A 20,302-nucleotide genomic window follows, 5' to 3' on the forward strand; every position below is an offset into this window, starting at 1 on the left:
GCCTATTCTAAAATTATTAAATCCAGTCTCATTTTACAGGCTTCATTGCTACAAGCAACAGAGTATTTTTACCTTATCAAACAGAAGAGTGAAGGTCCTGCTGCATTTTCCTTTGTGTTAATACATAATTCCTCTGGAAAAGACTTAGAACAGAAATTCAAGGACCTGTGAGCTTGTCCTCAGATTCTCCATAGGAACAGAGGGTAGGATTCCTGACCATTTCAGTCCTTCTAAATCTGTCATTTCTTTGTGGAGCAGCAAGAAACTACTAAAGAATCCATCAAAAAATACCATGGCTGTATGACGGGGATGAACCTGCACTTTCAAAGATGATAAGTATTTAATTTTGCTGTTTGATTGGGAGCTACACACATTGCATCTGTTACGTAGTGTTTTGGCACGAAAAAATCTGAAAAAATCTGATTTACTGTACTTCTGCAGCTCCCTTTCAAATACATGTAGAGAACCCTTCAGAGACCAGAAAAGCACTTTAACACATTTAACTTGCACTTCCCTCCAGGAATTTACCGGTTCATGGTGTGAGGGATACATGTGATTATCTCCTTCTCCCTGCAAACTGTGGAGCATCTCCAAGACTTAGGTAAATTTCTATATCGTTTCATTGAAAGAAGCCAGAATTTGAAACTGGCTATTATGGGAATCCCAAAGAACTACCCAAAGTGACAGTATTTGCAGAGTTCCAGTGCAAATACTTTACGTGTCCTTGCAGTCTGGGAGGATGGGATCCTTCAGCTGAAGCCATTTAAAATGTATGGATCTAGACCAAGCCACTTGTTTCAAGCATTCTTTGCAGAGTTTGTTGCTGGCAGGGGGCAGTTGATCTCAAAGTCTATCTGCATGAATGTTTTATAGAGCCTAGACAATCACTTTCAGCCATGTATCAAATTTTTGATTTATCATGATAGCCTCCAACACTGTGAATCCATAATCAATCATAATATTTCATTAACTTTGGATGATTCAGTTATGTGATAACTTTTTGTAAAGCCTACAGGAAGTTAAGCTGTCTTTATATTTGACATATATTTCAATATTTAAATACAGATTTGAATAATTTCTGTTCTATCTGATGAAATTATTACATTTAATAGTGTATTTATTTAGTTTCATTTATTTCTTACTATTTTTAGCATACTGTATTTCTCTTAGGAAGAAAAGCCTGAAAACTAAATAACGAAATTTTAGGGTTTTTTTTCTTTTGGTCTTTGATGAACATTTTTTTCAATTCATTCTAAAATCAAATAATAAGGTATTTTTAACAATAACAAAATGAAAGGAATCCTGAAGGACCAGAATCCTGAAGGTGGCTTTTATATTGCTGTGTCACAGAGGAAAACAATGACAAATTAGCTGCTCTTCTGACAAAATATCTGTGCTTTTTGTGCATCCTTTCAGGGCTGCCAACATGAGCTACTGTAGTGGATTCTTCTGTCCTATGCAACGCACCAAGAGAAATCTTTTCCTGGTTTTTGCCATCTTTTTTACAGCAATATATTTGATTTCCTCTTCTTATAATTCTGCTCGCCTTGCTAAAAGTGATGATCGTCACATGGAAAGTGAAGTGAGTTTACTTAAAAAAGTGTTTCCAAATTTCAAACAAATCTCAGGGAAAGAAAATGGAGAACTACCACCGGAAAATGAGAAATCTGAGAACAAAAACACATCCACTTCGACACAGTCATTTACGTTCATTATTAATGAAGAAGAAAAGTGCAAAGATAAAGCACCTTTCTTGGTATTGCTGATATCAACAACTGCAGCTGAACTTCAGCACAGAAATGCCATCCGAAAGACCTGGGGGAATGAAACTGCAGTTCCAGGCGTTGACATTGTTCGGCTGTTCCTGCTTGGCATCAACACCCAGGATGCAAATGAGGATTTACTGCTGAGAGAAAGCGAGCAATATCGTGATATTATCCAGCAGGACTTCCTGGACACCTACAACAATTTAACTCTTAAAACTCTGATGGGCATGAGGTGGGTGGCCTCTTACTGCAGTGGCACGAGGTTTGCTATGAAGACAGACAGTGACGTTTTTGTCAATACAGTGCACCTGATTGAGAAGCTCCTCAGACCTCTCCCACCTTCCACACAGAACTATTTCACAGGCTGTTTAATGTCAGGGCACAGGCCTATTCGGAATAAAGCCAGTAAATGGTACATTTCAGAAGAAGAATTCCCAGGTAACAGATACCACCCTTTTTGTTCAGGAACTGGCTACGTCTTTTCTGGAGACCTGGCTGCAAAAATCGTCAACGCTTCTTTAACAGTTAAATTCATACATTTGGAAGATGTTTATGTAGGGTTTTGTCTTAATGCAAAGGGAGTAAAAATAGTACCTCCACCTCATTCATTGTTTAACATACACAAGGTCCCATTTTCACCTTGTGTGTACAATAAAATAATTACATCTCATCACATTTCACCACATGAGCACATAATCTACTGGGAAACACTGCAAGAGAAGGAAAACACATGTTAGAAAAGAAAGCTCCATCCTGGAGCATCCTAGGAACTTTCTTTGACAATGGACAAAGCTGCAGATGTTTTTAGTAAGAACAGAACATCTGTGTAGTGATTACTTTCAAGGTCCAGGGACATCCTGAATCAGGTGCCTAGGTTTTGTATTAGGTTGAATTCAAAGGATTTTTCCTTCATAAAGAAGCCTTTCTCTGTTGAGTAAATACTGCTTGGTACATTATTTAGTTTTGGATGAAGGATCAATTAATTTTTATACTGTTTTAAAATATAGCAAGAGGCCGTATCAACCCTACTGAAGAAAAAGCAAAGAAGATGCAATGAAATTTATTTTTTCATCTTGTATAGCTGACACATTTACCTTACATTACAAACTAAAAAGTTAGTGTGCTAATTTTATACTGCTCAGATGTAATTTGCCTATGCACCACTGTCAGAGACTGAAAATAGTTCATGCCTCAAACATTGATATGAAGTTTTGCTCATTATAAAGAAGCTACAACCGCAGAAGCTTCCCTGAAGAGTGGGACTTTGAACTGAAAGTCGAACTGTTGATTTAGATAAAGGGAAATTCATTGTTCAGTCATCTCAGGCTGAGGGAAAGGTGTGCATCCACAAAAGGCCAAAGCCACCAGCTGCAACTATCCCCAGGTGAGTTTGGGGTGTGGGGAGAGCAGAGCTCACAGAAGCCAGGTTTACACAGACCGCAGCCCAGCCGAGGGGGGAGAACGAGGTTTTGGGTGCATGGTGCAACCTCTGGTGAGAGGCAATGAACACCCATCCTCCATTACACAAACTGGCCCAGCTGTGGAACCCCCAACCCCACAGGGCACACCCACAGGACTTCCACGTGAGAGGCTTGGCCCCACAGGACTGCACGTGATGCAATAGACCAGAGTCTGCTGTGAGAGACTGCCCCCCACCCCAGGGGGACGTGGCTGGACATACCACCCAGCCTGAGCATGTACACTCATCAGACTCTGTGCCTTCTGGAGGGACCTTCACCACCAAGAGACCAGCTGGAGAGGATCAACAAACATCGCTGGGATCCACGGAGTGGTGATATTTTCCTTATTCTGTCCCTCCCACCTATTTTCTACTTCCTTCTTTCCTTCTTTCCCTTCCTTCCCTTCCTCCCTTCTCTTTCTCTCTCTCTCTCTTTCTCTTTCTCTCTTTTCTTTTTCTTTCTTTTCTTTTTCTTTCTTTCTCTCTTTTCTTTCTCTTTCTTTCTGTCTTTTCTGTCTTTTCTTTCTGTCTTTCTTTCTCTCTCTCTCTCATATTTACCATCAAATAAAACCCTTACTATTGTCACTGGCATATGGTCTCATTTGCACCCTAATTTGGGCAGAGGCATTTCCAAGAACCTTAAAACTGGATCTTAACAACCATTAAATGTACTCATGTGGCATACCAGTGTGACTGAAGAAGAAAGCAGACATGATATCCTGTGCTGGATTACTTGATAGTAGCCATGACATCTTGTATAGCTGACACCTTTGCCTTACTTGAAACAACGTAGTGAGCTGAACTCCGAAGTCCATTCCCTTTCCCTGGGTGGGGAACACCATGTCATGATTGTGCAATAACAACCCATGAAGGTGAGCATGAAACCCATGAAAGTCAAACCCAATCCTCATGCATTCCCCTATTACCGGAATGGCAGTAAAGTTCTCCAGGTTATTCAGTAATTACTGAAGATGGGGACCCAGCAGAAAAGCACCTGGGGGTGCTGGCTTTTATCGGGGTAGTGTGGCAGCAGAACCAGGGCAGGGACTGTTCCTCTGTGCCCAGCACCGGTGAGGCCTTACCTCAAATCCTGTGTCCAGTTCTGAGCCCCCCAGTCCATGGGAGACTTTGAGAAGCCGCAGTGAGTCCAGAGAAGGACCACTGAGCTGGTGAAGGACCTGGAGCACAAGTCTGATGAGGAGCGTGGAGAACAGGAGGCTCAGGGGAGACCGTATCATTCTCTACAATTCCCTGAAAGGCAGTTGGTTTCCTCTCCCAGGCAACAAGTGGCAGGATGAGAGGAAATGGCCTCAAGCTGCACCAGGGGAGGTTCAGGTCAGCCATCAGGAAGAATTTCTTTATGGAAGTTGTCAAGCACTTAAACAGGCTGTCCAGGGAAGTGGTGGAGTCACCATTGTTGGAGGTGTCCAAGAAACGACTGGACGTGGCACTCAGTGGTGTGGTTTAGTTGGGACGGAGGTGCTTGGTGAAAGGTTGGACTAAATGATCTTGGAGGCATTTTCCAACCCTAATGATTCCATGATTGTGTAAGATAAGGTAGTAGAGGCTTCACCATAGCCTGAAGCTGAGTGCACAAGCAGCACAAATGAAAGGCAATAAAGATACAAATTCCCTGCTTTTATTTGGAGTCTGTGGAGTCTGCCACACCACTGTACAGTTATGAAGGCAGTGAGAGTTTATAACTCCTAGCAGGAATAAATACCAAAGCTAAAACTATTAAAAGCCGTAGAATTGCCAGCAAAATGAACCAGTTCATCAGCCAGCCCATACTGGTGAAAGGATAAAAGAAATAGGAAATGATCTAGAGATGTTTTCCTATGGTCAGTAGTTGGTAGTGTGGGTGGCAGTGATTGGTCAAATCACTAGTGTGGTACCTGTGTGCTTTAAAGGTGTCAGAGCCCTGTGCAGAACCCATTCGGGTACCCCAACTTGTCTGAGATACCTCAGGCACATGAAGTAGTATTTACTCTTTCATCTCCATTCTTTGCCTCCCAGTCTCTATCCTGGTCGGCATGGGCCAGTTGCAAATTGTAACAGTTTAAAGTCTAGATTTTGCAGAACATTTAGTTCACAGAAATGTCAAATGCTTGTTTTTAACTTCGTGAAGTAGAAATATTTGCCTTTTTAAGCCTCTCAGGAGTTTATACTTGTGTTGAATTACCATTACTGACATGCTTGCATTGGCAGTGGAGGCAATAATTAAGTATATAACAACATTATCATTAATATTTTCAATTAACTTCAGAAGATGAAAAGAAGCAAAGTCTGGGTCATCTCTCATAACTTAATATGAATTAGTAACTCTTTTCCTGTATCCTTGCAGTGCATATTCTGTACTAAGCACAAGGAACAGTAGCTGAACATTTGAAGTGCTGTTCTTTAGACATTTATTCATTGTACATCTGTTTCAAGGAGGGTAGGGTTGCTTCTAATAGAATATCAAGAATATGTAACTATATTTAATGCATATTGCTTTGTTTTCTAAATTCTACATTTATAGCACTGCCTTGAAAAAGTATTTTTATAACCTTGATGTACCTGCATAGAACTGCTTGTAATTGATTCATTTCCAGATTTTAGTGACTTGTTTCCATTGGATATCAAGTGGAATTCAATGCTGCAAAATCCCATATGTTCCAAAATTACAGAGTGGTTGCTGTCAGCCCTCTAGAAGCTATAGAATCGTGTGTTACTTCTGGTGCATTTGATGTCATTTCAATTCTCTTCCACTGCTGAAGTCTAAAATTTATTTGTTCTTTAGCTTATTTTTTGGTGCATTGGTAAATAAAGATGTGTAATACTCAGTAATATGTATTTGTATACTTGGAAGTTATTAAAGTGTAGTTGTAGGACAAAGTTGTTTGTGAGCAGAAAAAATATCGATGCTGGGAAATAACTGCTCTTTTAATTTCTGAGACTAAATACTACAACTTCACTAATTCATTCCACTGCAGGTTTTAAAAACTCAAAAACTTTGTTTTTTCCTTTGTATGTGAATTCACGTGTGTTGTGGAATTGGAGTGACACAGTTAAGGAAACACACTGCATGCCATTGAAAGAGTTCTTGTGACTTTTTTATTGCAGACTAGGTAACACATTTTCATAGATAGGCCTGGCTTTGCTGGACATTCCCTTGAGAATGAAGCAATTATTATCAGCTAGCACTTCCCTCTCTGGGTCTGTGACTCCGGGTACCAAACTGCTTGGACGGGCTAAGGCAGTGTTGGGGAAGATGGGCATCTTTGCATTGTTGATATAAGTGAGCCAGAAGGAGAAACAGATACAGCTAAGCACAGATAGAAATAATCTTTTTTTCACAGCTCAACATTTCTCTCTCTACTGAGTGAACTGTTGCCAGCTCAAACTCCTCTGTTCAACAGTCATTTGACCCTGCTTGTTCTCGAACTTCATCATCCCTTCTCCAGCACTGAGCCTTGAGATTCCTGTTCCTCAGTCTGGTCTCCAGTCCACTTAGGCTTGTATTACATTTCTGATAATGATGATGAGAAAAAAGTGTGTGAATATAAGATTGCCTGTAGGACGAGCATTAAAGAATCACATCCATGGCCACTGAGAGACTATGCATATTGTCTCATTCAGGGTTAATGTAGTGGTGCTCAGGGTGGTCTTGAAAAACTGAAACCCCACTAGAATGCAGTCTGTCTGTGAAGATATTCCAGAGGAAGCAAACCTGTTCTGCTTTCAACATGAAAGACAGTATTATTCTGAACAGCTGAACTTTGTGGTATATTATTCATGGGTTATTAGAACTTCTGCTTCATCAGAAGCTGTCAGTTTTTATGACCTTGCTTGTCTTCCAGCAGATTTTGAAGAGCGCTAAGTGTTTTGTTCACAAAGATTGCCTTGCATTCATTTTAGGGACTCCAAGTGTCTCCAGCTGTCTTTGTGTTTGCTTTAGCAAATCTTCTGGGGCTAATGAGCAATTAGAAATTCATTAAGCCTGGAGAAATACCAGGTCACATTAGATGCCACTATTCCAATCTAGCTGAGCAGCAATTCTGCTGAGTTAAGTGGGGAAATGGACACACCTGACTGCGTGTTTCTGCTGCTTTATGGGCTGTTAAATATGAGGACTCAAGCCCTTGCTATGGATCCTTCTGGCAGAGAGTCCTTAAATCAGTGGTGTGTACTATACACACACACTCACACACACAGGTAATTCCTGTGAACCTTGACTCCCACTAAAAGCAGAGTATCCAGCTTGCCTGCTGAAGGATAGCCATGGTTCTGGAATCCTCTCTCCTACTCCATTAGAAAAGCCTTCAGTATGAATAAACAGATCATCCTAATATTTTGGAGTGAACATTTTTAAGAAGCTTGTATTTTTTAAAAAAATATTCAACTGGAATAGAGTCTTCTCCCTGAAGGTATTAAAAATAGAAAAGTTATTCACACTGCACACGCAAACTCTTTTGGGTAACTTCTATGGCAGGTTTTGGACAAGATCCTGTACCATATACTGCTTCTTGAAAAAATGAAGACTTCAGTCTGTGCAGCTGCTTCAATTGTTTCCTTGTTTCCCACAGTGCCCATTTGAAATACTTTACCTGTGAATAATCTGATGAATGCCTAGTGTGTGGAAAAGCACTGAACAATAATGGACTCTAAGCAGAAACACTGAATTGTTAAACCTTGGAATCATTAAGAGGAATCATTAAGAAGTAAGAGCAGATTTGTTGCCATTCCTGATACGAACAGTGATTTCAATATCTTTACAATGCTGATAAACATGCACACATTCAGGAGCTGCTCACTGGGCAACTTGGTTGTGGTTTTGATTTCAGAAACAGAATGTACTTCTAGCAATTAAAATAAAAGAGGATATAAACAGTTTTGACTGATTTTTTTTTTTTTTTGTACAAGTAGTCCTGCTTGTACAGGGGAGTTCAGAGAATAATCAATTTTTCCATATTAGGCTACCTGCCAAATTTCTTGTACCAGTTCTTTGTGGATAATTATAACAGTAGGGGGTTTAAAACCTTAAGTATGTTCTTCCCCCTTTGTGATAGTGATCTTGGAAGATCATGGACAGACATGGTTAATTCTCTAGAGAGCTCGACCATTTGTGGTTGCTTCCTACACAAGCAGATGCTTTCTTGTGTAGTTCCTGCCAAAGTAGTTTTTAGTTCCATAATGCTTTTACACACTATATGGAATTACATTCATTTTGTGGAATGGGTTATAAATTACTTTAATTTTCAATGAGATACATAATTTCATGTGAAAATGTATCACTTTTGGGTAATCTGGATGACTGGGCATGAAATGCTTTGGACAACTGCAGTTCTGGCATATTCATGAAAATGTTGAGGGCTTGTTGTGGGAATCATTCCCTGGAGGGATGCTCTCACTTTTGGGTTTATAGTCTAATCAGGCTTCTATAGAAAAACTCACCAAGGTTCAAAGGCCTGTGTTTCACCTGAGCTACCACTGTATGCAGCTTCACACAGGAACTTCCCAGTTTTCTGCCAGTGTGGGGGGGCTGCCTGTGTGAGATGAGAGGGGCTTTCCTGCAGCTGAGCTCCTCTTCCATTGATGGGTCTCAATCTCAACCTCTGCAGTGTGACCAGGTTGTGTCATTCAACCTGATCTATGTAAACCCAAGGAACAAAAACTCAGGTCCTGGAGGCTACAATGGGACTGAAACTAATCTGTACTAATACAAATGCACAACAGGCTGAGATTGAAAATTATTTCAAAGACTGAGTTTTTGACACGCAAAGCCTTGTTGGCAGCTTTAGGTATTAACATATTTGCTACTACAAATTAGGCATTGTCTCTCTATGGGCATCAGATAACCTGATGTAGGTCAGAAGCTCAGTCACTGACATGCTGCCAGCTGCATAAATACGCTTAGGAGCATCTAAGCAAAACATGGTGGAATCTGACATTTGTTCATATGGGTTAAATAACAACAGGTGTCATCATTCTGTTAGGCTGACAAAGTTCAACTACCATACTGAACAGGCCACAAGCCTGAAAATCCCTGAACTCTGAGTTTCTAGGCACCACATTTCTGCATTTGGTCACTTACCCACTGTCATTTTGTTTCCAAAATCTGATAAAATGTACCACTCAGTTTGCAAAATGGTTAGTGGAAGCAACATGTGTATAAAATTGTCTCTGAATTGTGTGGTGAGTTACATATCAAAGTTGTGTCTCCTCCCTGGTGTCCTGTCCCACTGTATTGCAGAAGCTGTCCTTTCGGCTGGGTGCAGCATTTGGAACGTAAGTCAGTGGATCGGGTCGGATCAAGTATCTACAAAAAGAAATCACAGCTGTTACTAAAACAAGGTGGTGCAAGTCAGGGTAAGTGCATAGAGCTGTAATGTTGAAGAGATCTGGGGAAGACTTAGAGACTTACATTGAAGGTGCTTAGTTTCATTCCTGTGGTAGCATTGGTTAATTTTTTTCAATTTAAAATACAGAGTAATAGGAAGATGATAGGTTTAAAACATTACAAATATATGTATTATATATTTGTATGTATATTTTAAATATGGACATAAATAGTATAATTAGATGTCTCTTTAAATAGAAGTCTCCATATTAAATTTTTTTGCATGTCTTGTGACTTTGTTTTTTTAATCTGTGTGCTTTAACTTACACTATATCATTCAGTTCTAATCTTGTGTCTGGAGAAGGGTTGATCAGGATGTAAGAAAGGGTGTTCTGATGATCATTCATTTCATCTAGAGAACAAGGAAAAACAAAGTACCAAATAAATTACATTTAAAAATGAATTGTAAAAGGCATTATTTCTGACAAATCAATTTGATGAAAGTTCACAGAGCTGTAAAAAAGTGTCTGGTGCCAGAGTGATTTCAAATAAGTTTACCAATCTGTTTCCAACTGTACTTGAATTGAAACTACCTGATATTATTATCTTTTGAGTTATCAGCTCTGAAACATCCTGTTTTCTAATGTTTTAAAAATCTTCTGGTTTTTTTCAGTCATAGTAATTTGAATGTAACCCAGTTTCAGGCTGATTTACCAATCTGTCCTGCAGCTTAGTAAGTTTGTGGTTTGTCTAAAAATGACATTCCTGTGCTTGGCTGGCATCAAGTTGAAATGATGACCAAGGTTAAATGCAGGTGTATGGCATTCTCATCCATCTCCAGATTTGGTCAACACAAACCTTTTTTTCCCTTTTTCTATTTATCTAGGAAGCACTTTCCTTTTATCACCTGTGCCAAGGGCTTGAAATGTGGAGGCTGTATAAATGGAAATTGGTATGTCTTTCTTGCATTTTTAACTGTTCTCCTAATGATGTGTTGGGATGAAGGCTGATAATTTTTTTTCAAGGTTTAAACTACACTTTTGTAGCTGCCATTGCAGTATCTTTGTGTCATTTTCTCTTGGCATACTCCTTGGGCTGCTGCAGTGAGACTGGTTTTAATCTGATCAGACTGAAGAGGAGAGGCAAAAGGAGAGGCAGTGCTTCTGTGTTACATCCTCTTTAGCTTTTTAGGAAAATGTATAACTCAGATAAATGTAATCAGGTAAAGCATTTAACTATCAAGATTTTGCTGCTCTATAGATGGTATCTAATAGTCCTAAATTTGAGTAATGAAATGAATATTTACTATTGGCTTTTAACTAGGATTTGAAAAGAAAAGCAGGAATGAAATAGTTTTGTTGTTACTAGTATAACCACGAATTAAATTTACAAAACAGTTTTGTGTTTGATTAGATGTTACTGTGGCCTGTGAAACCCTTGGAAAATATTTAGCCTTGAATCATTCTGTAGAGAGTTGTATAGAAACATCAAAGACAGAAGGCACAGAAATTATCCAGATGGGGTGTGGAATAAAAAGCCTATATTTACATACCTAGAAATTCCTGGTGTTTCTAGGAACTTAGAACCCACAGTCCTGGGGTTTCCACCCAACATGCTACAGAACCAAGCCCAGAGAAAGGCAACCCAGCCAGCTGTGGTGCATGTGTTCAGAAGCGTTAAAGCTCTTGTCCATAGCTTAAACAACCCCAAAACAATCCTACAAACTAAAAAGCAACCCAACATCAGCCTTGCTGGAGAATGATTTGATGGATAAAAATGGTGTCTAAAGACCTAGTGAAACATGCTTTCTAAAAATGACTTTAATGTGACAATTTGGCATTCTTTTTGAAAACTGTGGGGAAAAGACAATATCCTTCACGTATAAACTCCCTGCCTTGACATATGAGTGAACTTCACAACAGCCCTGTCTTCATCTTTATTTCAAGAGGTTTGTGGAAATATGGTGCAGCTTTTCAGTGACTGGGCAATGCTTATATATTCAGCATACACATATCATCTGCTAAATATAAATGTGACTGACATGCTGCCTTCTGTACCTTCCATCTCAGCATAGGAATGGATGATAATAGAATGCATTAAAAATACTCCAAGTTACTCTTGGTAAATGAAAAAAAACAAACAATCCAGTCCTAAACCAACAAAACAAAAAACATTATCATAAATTTAATATTTTGTTTATGGCTCCATCATGTCTTACAAATAAGTTCATCTTGCACAATGCTAAAGTTGCTATTGAAGCACTGTAATAGTGGTACCGTATCCTGCTGGAGAAAGGCCCAGGTGCTTCATTCTGTTCTTCACGAGTTCAGCAAGCTCCTGCCTTTCTGACCTCCTGTAGAGGTTCATCCTCTGCTGGTTGATCTTCTCAGCAGTTTTAGCAGAGTGCCTGGGGGCCCTCCTGCTCAGGCGTCGTGCCCACTGCATGCTCTTCCTCCGCAGCAGCGGGTGGTCGGACTGGTCACTGGATGTTGAGTTCCGGTGATTGCCGCGGCAGCTGAACTGGTCTTTGGTGTCTTTGGTGTCCTCCCATTCCTCCACGCTGATGGAGATTTGAGACTTGAAAGGAAAGTGACAAGAGAGATGAAGGGCTTTATTAGATGAAAGCAGATGAAGATGTTCTCTTCTCTTTCCAACAGTGCAGTTGGACATGGGGTTTGGCTGCAGTGGAGCCGAGGGGATCCAGCTCTTTGTACTTAGCAATTGTTCCTGAACTGGGCACCCTTTACTAGACTTTGACTTTTCATGTTAGAAGCTCATTTACACTACAAATACTTTTGTCAAGTACAAAAGCAGTGAAGTGTTATTTTGTGCCCAACTGCATTGTGATTCTGAGAAGAGCAACTTTAGCCTTCTGATATTGCCCTTCCTGCATCTAGGAATCAGTTCAGAATGACTTCTCCACTTGTTTCTCAGTCTGCATATTTTCAGAAATTCAAGTTGTCTAACTGCTGTTTAGATGTGTGTTGTGAATTTGTTAAGTAATGGTTCAACTTTGGCTGCACTGTTTTCAGTACTCTTAAGGCCACAGGTAGAAACGTGCCTGTTAAATGTGTCTCAGATTCCCAGGCATTCTTGACCTTCCAGCACATGTGAAATTAGGATGCAGTAACCCTCAGTGTGATTCAGGGCACCTCTTGTGAAAGAGTTAATTGATTCCTACCTTAAAGAATAGTGATGGTGCTATTTCACTCATATAGTGACAAAACCCCTCCATAATTAAGAGCCAAAATCTGTCCCTCTGTGGCTGTGTTTTCTTTATGCCACCCAAATAAGACCAATAGTTAGTGCATGTAAAAGTACTGAAATAACAAAGGTGGATGGGCTACAGGTGCATTTTTAACATACAAAAGTCCCTAGGGAACATAAGAGGAAGCATTTCAAAAGATAGCTTCAAAATTGTTTCAATCTTAGATTTAACGAGCAGTTTTAGCTTCTAGTTTCAAACCCACTTCCTTACAATCTTGAGTTACTCTTGTGCTATTTGAATGTCTTTTATTGATGTTGGAATAGCAAAGTCCTTGCTGGTGTCAGTACATACACATTACCAAGTTACTAGTCACTGATGTCAATGTGGTGAGTGTTTAAAATAAATACATGAAGTATAAAACAAAGATGATGCAAATGAACAGGCTGAGTTCGTGTGAATCCCCTCAAACAGAATATGCTTCTGATCAGCAAATAAAGCAAATTTAATCAAGGAGCTACTGAATGGCCTTTTCCTGCTAAGAAGAAATCTGAAAGCAAGATTCTGTTGACCTCATCAGTGCTGAATACAACCTATCTGTAAGAGGCTCACCACAGAATCTGAGGTTTCTGGAGTCCATAAAATAGTATTTGATATGAGTAAACTGGGTACAGTGTGAAAGATACTTATATTTTTCACTTTTGTACAAACTACCTTTTATCTGTGTAAAAGAATAAAGCAACAAACAAATCCAATCAAACAGCAAAACAATCAAACCCCATAATTAAAAAGAACCTCACAGATGTTCACGTTGTAGCACTTCAAGTAAAATCACATTTTTAATATTCTAGACTAGGATCTTGTAATAAGCCTTGTGTAAAGATGAGCTAGTTTATTGAGGCTCTTCAGCTTAGTCTGCAATAGAAAAGGGATTTCTTCTTTTTTCTTTTTTTTTTTTTTAACTACATGATTTTTTGAAGTTTTGTTACTGACTCCACTGATGTTAGGGCAGAAGAGAGAACCTGGATCCCTTTGAACAGGAATGCAATTTGATTTTGTTGTTTGTTAGACTGTCATTTTGGGGTTGTGTGCATTTTACAGCAAGGACTAAGGTAGGCAGAGTACATTCCATAGGATAAGGTGCTACTTATGGATAGGAAGGAGCTCTTTGGTATGAACAAATCTGATGCAAACTGCATGGTCTTGTTTTTCCTTTCTTCCAGCCTGCATTCGCAGTTTTCCTTGTTAAGCTCTTGACAAAACAAACAACTGGACTTGCTGTCAGCATTAGTGGAAAGGCAGAGACCAATCCCAATCATCATCACTACAGGAGGGTAAGTCACTTTTTGAGCCAGAGATTAAATGGGAGAGGCCAAGTAAAAGAACAAGATTTTGTTTCTGTGAGTCTGTAAATCCTTAGCTCAAACTTTTGAAACACTGGCATAGGTGAGCTGAAATCGTAAAGGAAGGTGATAAAGCTGAATATTTACTTCAGCAACTATGAAGTTTTTATAATGCCTGTTGAGAAAGCTGTGCAGAATGGCCTTTCACTGTATGCAAGAGGAAAAAATTCAACTTTAAAGAGAAAGTAAAAGCAAAGCCCAAACTCTTTTTTAAATGCAGCACAAAAGTGTGTCTGCCAGTGGCAGCTGTTAAACACACAGAAGATAAAATTCCAGTGCAAAGTACTTCTGTGTGTCCCCTTCTGTTTTAACCAGTCTTGAACTTCATTTAAAAATACTTTTGTAACTATCAATGCTTTGAGGTTTGATTGTTTTCATTGCATTTCATTTCCTTGTTCCATAGCAGGTAAATCTGGTTCGTGAGACACATGACTGATGACACGGTATCACTCCTGTAGCACACAGGGAAGGAATATTTGTCTTGAAACCCTTGCTTTGTTTTTTTTTTTTTTCAAAGGCAGGCTCCTGTCTCACGTATCCCACTGTGTGTCCTAAAGGGTGTGGTTGCTCACTTGTGCTGCCAGACATCCGTGACCCACTCAGGCATGATGTTCTAATAGGACATTTCATGCCCTAAACTCTAAACATTAGGTGGGTCAACACACGGCAGGAATAGGAATGTGGTCACGGACACACCAGTGTACATATTTGAGATGATGAGGATGTCTGTGGTGATAACACCAAGCATCAATTAACTTTAGATTTTTGCTTCCTTGCCTTGCTGCTCCCTGGGAGCTCTGTGCAAAATGTGAAATAGCTTGAATGTGTGGTTTCATCTGTTCCATTCTGAAGCAGTGCCTTATTTTTACCTGACTGCAAGTTCTGTATTAACTAAACTTTACTGCTCTGCCTACCAAGAACGCTACCTTGCATCCAGGGTTCTAGAAATCCTTTTCTGCTCCAAAAGCTCTCTAAACCATTGCTAAGTACAGCCACATATTCATTTATGATAAACTTGGGGATTTTGCTCCACTAGCATTTAAGGTGTTAAAGATTAAGGCTTTCACCAGATGATCTTTTCACTGTAAAGAGGATTTGTTATCTTCAGAATTCAACAGGAGAAGGCCCAAAAGGAATCAGAATTCCACCAGGCTTCTTTGAAAGTCCCAGTCTGTCAGCTTTCAGATTTTTTAGCAAAATGTTTGTGTCCAGAACAGTGCTAAGATCCATTTACTCAAGGATGATGCATTGCATAGTTCCATTATCTGTGAAGATTTTACTCCCACAGTTTAACCTAACGTACAGTTTCTGGCTGGGATTGAGTTACATTTCTTCACAGCAGCCTGCATGGGACTATGTTTTGGATTTGTGATGGAAACAGTGTTGCTAATGGGGATGTTTTCGTTACTGCTGAGTGGTGCTTACCCAGAGCTAAGGCCTTTTCTGCTTCTCACCCACCCCAGCAGCAAGTGGGCTGGGGGGAGCACGAGAATTTGGGAGTGGACACAGCCAGGTCACCTGATCCCAACTGATCAAAGTGCTATCCCTCATCCATGGTGCTGTGCTCCGCAGGAACAGCTGCAGGAAGGTGAAGGAATGGGAGAACTTACAGCATTTGTCCTGAGGCTGTGCCTGATGGAGCCCTGCTCTCCTGGAGATGGCCAAACACTGCCTGCCCATCAGAAGTGTGAGCAAATTCTTTGCTTTGCTTTCACACACACAGTTTTTGCTTAACCTACTGAACTAACTTTACCTGAACCCACAAGATTTCTCCCTCTCAGCCTCTCAGTTTTCTCCCCATCCCACCTTGGGGGGAATGAGCAAGCCACCAGCTGTGTGGGGCTTGCTTCAACCAGGACACCCAGAAACAGGCAGACAATAAGCAAATACTTACTTGTGAAGCCATGTCTCGTGACTGACAAAGGAAGGGGAAAAAGAAAACAAAAGACAATTTAAACAGAAGTGAATCTAAAGAAACAAATACGGACCATTAAACAGGAGCCACAGAAAAGCAGCCACATAGGTAATGAAAAAAGATTTCATATCTCTTTCTGATATTTTTTGAATGTAATAGAAATGGTTTGGGTCATAGATATGAGTCATTGAGAGGCAGGCTAGATCCACTTGTTTAGTTACTGGGTCTCTGAAACCTTGCTTATTTTTAAAGAAATTATGAATATCTGTCAGTGAATTGAGGGCTTCTCATTTGCATAATGAAAAAGGGAGTGCCAAAAGATAAACTGTACATATTAAATATTAATATTGGCATATTTTGTCCTCGTGACTCAAGTTACCCATGTCATTACCTGAAACAGCATCCGGGTGGGTATGTGCAGTAAAAAATTTAGTTTCTTATGTCTGTTTAAACTCAAATTGATAATTATATTGAAGGTTCTCTTATAACTCTAAAAACCTTCAAATTTATGGTTAGACGTTCATAGTTCCTGAGTAAAAAGAGTGAATTACTTTTCTCTTATTTCCATTTTAAAGATCTTACCCAATGACATTTTTCTGGCTTAATGTACTGAAAAGCTAAAATGATAACCCATGCTAATATTTCATTAATGAAATTAGTAAAAAAATTCCTTTAACTTCAAAATAAACACATTGCAGAACGATTGGGGCTTTCAGCCTCTCTGCATTTGTAGGTCTCTATCCATAAAGGCCACAGATGCAGAGACAGATGTTGCTCTTTTGTATTCTGGGGAAGAGGTAGGTGAGGGAGATTTCCCTGTCCCTCTCTAGAGGGGAAGGTTGCACAAATTCTCACTCACTAAACAAAAAATTGTACAAGTATTTGTGTGAAAATACCACTGGGGGTCTGCATTCAGAGCCTTCAGTTTAAAAAGACCAACAACTGCTTTTTCTTCACTTCATAAATAAGGAGTGCTATTCTTTCACATTTGTCCAGTACCTCACAATTTGAAAATTTAACTAGGAGGTTTCTCCAACCTCCCTTCTTTACTCATCTACCTGATTTAACTCAAATTCTTTGTGAGATTACCTGCAAAAGTTGGTAGGAAGTAATAGCAGAACTCCTATTCTCTTTTTTTGGACTTGAAGTTAAATAGCCAGCCCTGAATGTGAGCATAAAGCATTGCCATGAATTATATCTTATCCTTATTTAATGAATTCTTAAAATCTGCTATGTTCTCTCTTTGTGGAAAGCTGTGACAGACTTTTTTTTTCATATTAGCAGTGAGGCTGACTACATTCTTCTCCAAGGAATGATTTTGCTGGATTATGTTAAGGCTGCTATAGTTCAACAGACATTACTGCAGTGATAGAGTCCACTGGCTAAGCTGTAAAAGCCACCTGCAGAGATAGCAGTGATCCACAAAGAGATACTCTCAGTGAACTGGGCAGAATCTTGCACGGCTTTCTGTCACCCTTTTCTAAAAAATTATCTTCTGCTGTTACTTCCTCAAGAGCAAATCTTGGCAGTTAAGCATTATATGCCTTGATATTTTCTAATATTTTTCTGCAATATGGAAAACAAAGTATAAATTGGCTATCTTGGAAATTAGTGTAAACTATGTCTGAGTATTTCAGAAGAAAGGAGAGAGCTGTTGCATTTTAAAGCCATGGTTTAATGAGGTGGCAGTAGTAATGGTCACGTAAACAAATGGATAATACATGACAGAAATCAAAACTGCCCAAATGAAAAAAGTATGTTAAATAGTCAGGGAAAAGTATTTTTGCCATTCTTTTTATACAGAGAGATGAGGAAATGTACACATTTCTGTGGCAAACACAGAAATACATATAAAAAATATTACTGCTGTTTGGCAGCTAAACTTAAATCCCACAATACTTTGAATAACACTAACTAGAAATGAGCAACAAGAGAATGAACTTAAAGGTCACATGAGCAGCGAAACGCCACCTGTTTTGAACCACAGTGCTGGTGTTGTTGACACAAGAGGCCCTGGTTATAAAGTTTGTTACAGAGCAAACAGGTTAGTGAACACAGGTGAGGTCAGAGCAGAGCTCACTCCCCAGCCTGTCCTGCCCGTGCCCAGCTGTTTCCCATCCATCCATTCCCTGCAGGTGAGCCCAGGAATCAAAGCCCAGGTGTCCACTGGCTCTGTGCTCCCCTGGAGTCTGGGGCTCAGCCCGAGTTAGTGTGACTATCCACATGTCAGCAGAGGCCTCTGCACTCTGAGTCAAACCCACAGAAAAGCACAGTGAACTGACCCACCTCAGATGTTGTGAGCTTTTGGGACTCTGTCCTGTAGACTCCAATTGGAATGTCTCCTGTAGAGGAACAAAGCTTCTGATACAGTCTGGCATATGTCCTAATCCACAGATCCTCTTCTGTGATCTTCATCTGAACGGACAAAAATAGGAAGGAGGACTTTTAATTCTTGAGGGCTTATCACTTGTTCACTATGCTACTCATAAAAAAACCCAAAACTAAACAGTAGCTGGTAATCATCCTATTGTAGTATTGCACCTTTGCTCTACAAAAAATCTGTAACTTCTGTTGAATTTGTCAGACTGTTTCTTTTCTTTTCTCCCTGTTTAGAAGACATTGTAGTGGAAGCAGTTTAGCATTATGAACTTCTGGTCTTGGTTTAAGATTACTTAAAACTTACAAGGCAGCCTTCACCTTGTGTTTATATTTGACTAAAATATAAATGAATAGACTAAACATTGTCAGCAGTAAGAAACTGGTGTGGACAGACTGCAGTGCATGAGTAATTTGAATTTTGTCCACCAGACTGCAGGCTGAATATGTGGGGACAGGGGACTGGGGAGGAAGTGATACACTAAGCATAAGTGGCATAAAGTCTTAAATGAAGCTCACTTATTTCATTACTAGCTTTATTTCGAGATATATGAGTTCCTTTTTAGAGATTCAGTTGTACTTTCAAGTGTTATTACATTCACTGTAATGAAGCTTAATGATTGACCAAGAAATATGTAATTTTTATTAAAACAACTTTCTTAAACCATCGTTGATAACTTCTTGCCATTCTTTATAGATCTTCACAAAGCAACCTGTAAATCACTCAACTTGTATTCATCTGTTTACTACCCAGGGTATGATGGGTGTGGGAGAAAACAGAAAGGTGAGGTTTATTTAATAGAAATGACTTCAGTTGTTTAATTTTTTTATATGTGTATCTATATACACATTTAAATTGCATCAAGGAATATTGACATATATAATAACAAGATAACTTTTTAACGACAGCACCTAGTGATTTCATACATCTGACCTTTACATAAAAACTACTTGTGCACTTTATTGCCCACACGAATGGGGACTGAGAGACAGTCCTGGCCAGGCTTCCTGGTTTCTATATATTTAATTTTATATTTATATTAATTAAATATATTTTATATATTTAATTTTTAAATTGGCTGCTGAACTGCCATTCATACTATTTCATATAAAATGCACTATTCCTGTGTCTTCCTGACTTTCCAATTTTCTGCTTAATAGAATGCATTGTGTTTTCTTGGGGAGATGTTTTTTGCTATGGAACTAAAAATGGGTATGTTTTCTGTTTAATTTCCTCATCTTCTCCCTGATGAAAAAGGAAACAGATGGCCTTTCTTGGACTTTCACAAAAGGAAATGCCATACAAAGAAAGTTAAAGTATTTTGCAGACAGTACAGAATCTTCTCTGGTACTCTGTACTAATTTATTTATTTATTTTTAATAACTTACAGAACAAAGAAACCCAGATCCTGGTGTGGTGTCAAGTCCCAGCAGAAGTCTTGTGATAGAAATCATATAATCTTTCACAAATGACTGCAAGATTTTTTAACAGGAGAGACAGAAAAGAAAGAAAAATGCTTTAATGAATAGATGAGTAGGCAACCATTAGCACCATGTGAGAATTTCAAAGAAATTGCACATCTGTGTTTACGATCCATCTCTTTAAGTGTCTTAATCACTGTAGAAATACATATCCCTTTCTTTTTGCTGAATTTACTTACATAAAATAAGGTTTTTTTAATTGGCTCTGCATGTGCATGCAATGTACATACATGATTCAGGAGACTAAGGCATAATAAGGCACAATAAAAACAAAGATGAATGTGTCAGTGGAAGCGAGGTGTTAGCCCTACAAGGTGTGAAATTATAATGAACTCTTCTGTGCAAAAGAAATGCTGGCATCTGTTAGATGGGTC

General features: G+C 39.2%; 2 protein-coding genes and 2 long non-coding RNA genes across 8 annotated transcripts in view; 3 read left to right on the top strand and 1 right to left on the bottom strand.

Moving 5' to 3' along the window:
- Window positions 1-43: 43 nt before the first annotated feature.
- Window positions 44-3,566, top strand: LOC125330466 (beta-1,3-galactosyltransferase 2-like). Its single transcript, XM_048313576.1, has 3 exons — window positions 44-203; window positions 521-601; window positions 1,417-3,566. Exon 3 carries the CDS (start codon window positions 1,427-1,429, stop codon window positions 2,501-2,503), a length of 1,077 nt encoding a protein of 358 aa, XP_048169533.1. The 5' UTR covers window positions 44-203; window positions 521-601; window positions 1,417-1,426; the 3' UTR covers window positions 2,504-3,566.
- Window positions 3,567-6,298: 2,732 nt separating this feature from the next.
- Window positions 6,299-20,302, bottom strand: part of KCNT2 (potassium sodium-activated channel subfamily T member 2) — a 115,538-nt gene continuing 101,534 nt past the window's right edge. For 3 of the 5 annotated variants that reach the window (XM_048312934.1, XM_048312933.1, XM_048312931.1), the window contains 6 exons: window positions 19,836-19,919; window positions 18,357-18,485; window positions 16,050-16,070; window positions 11,824-12,124; window positions 9,875-9,959; window positions 6,299-9,526 (listed from right to left, as the gene is read on the bottom strand). In XM_048312934.1, coding sequence (XP_048168891.1) covers window positions 9,415-9,526; window positions 9,875-9,959; window positions 11,824-12,124; window positions 16,050-16,070; window positions 18,357-18,485; window positions 19,836-19,919 — 732 coding nt within the window. In that variant the 3' untranslated portion in view covers window positions 6,299-9,414. The remainder of the gene's footprint in view (window positions 9,527-9,874; window positions 9,960-11,823; window positions 12,125-16,049; window positions 16,071-18,356; window positions 18,486-19,835; window positions 19,920-20,302) is intronic. The other 2 variants (XM_048312935.1, XM_048312932.1) reach the window with 1 other exon arrangement.
- LOC125330106 lies at window positions 9,465-16,171 on the top strand. The gene is made up of 4 exons (XR_007205371.1): window positions 9,465-9,576; window positions 10,434-10,499; window positions 13,976-14,086; window positions 15,728-16,171. It is a non-coding gene; the product is annotated as an uncharacterized LOC125330106 (long non-coding RNA).
- LOC125330107 overlaps window positions 19,165-20,302 on the top strand; it is a 48,080-nt gene continuing 46,942 nt past the window's right edge. The window contains exon 1 of the long non-coding RNA XR_007205372.1: window positions 19,165-19,230. This is a non-coding gene — a long non-coding RNA (uncharacterized LOC125330107). The remainder of the gene's footprint in view (window positions 19,231-20,302) is intronic.

This window comes from Corvus hawaiiensis, chromosome 9 (assembly GCF_020740725.1).
Source record: "Corvus hawaiiensis isolate bCorHaw1 chromosome 9, bCorHaw1.pri.cur, whole genome shotgun sequence".
Classification (NCBI taxonomy): Eukaryota; Metazoa; Chordata; class Aves; order Passeriformes; family Corvidae; genus Corvus; species Corvus hawaiiensis.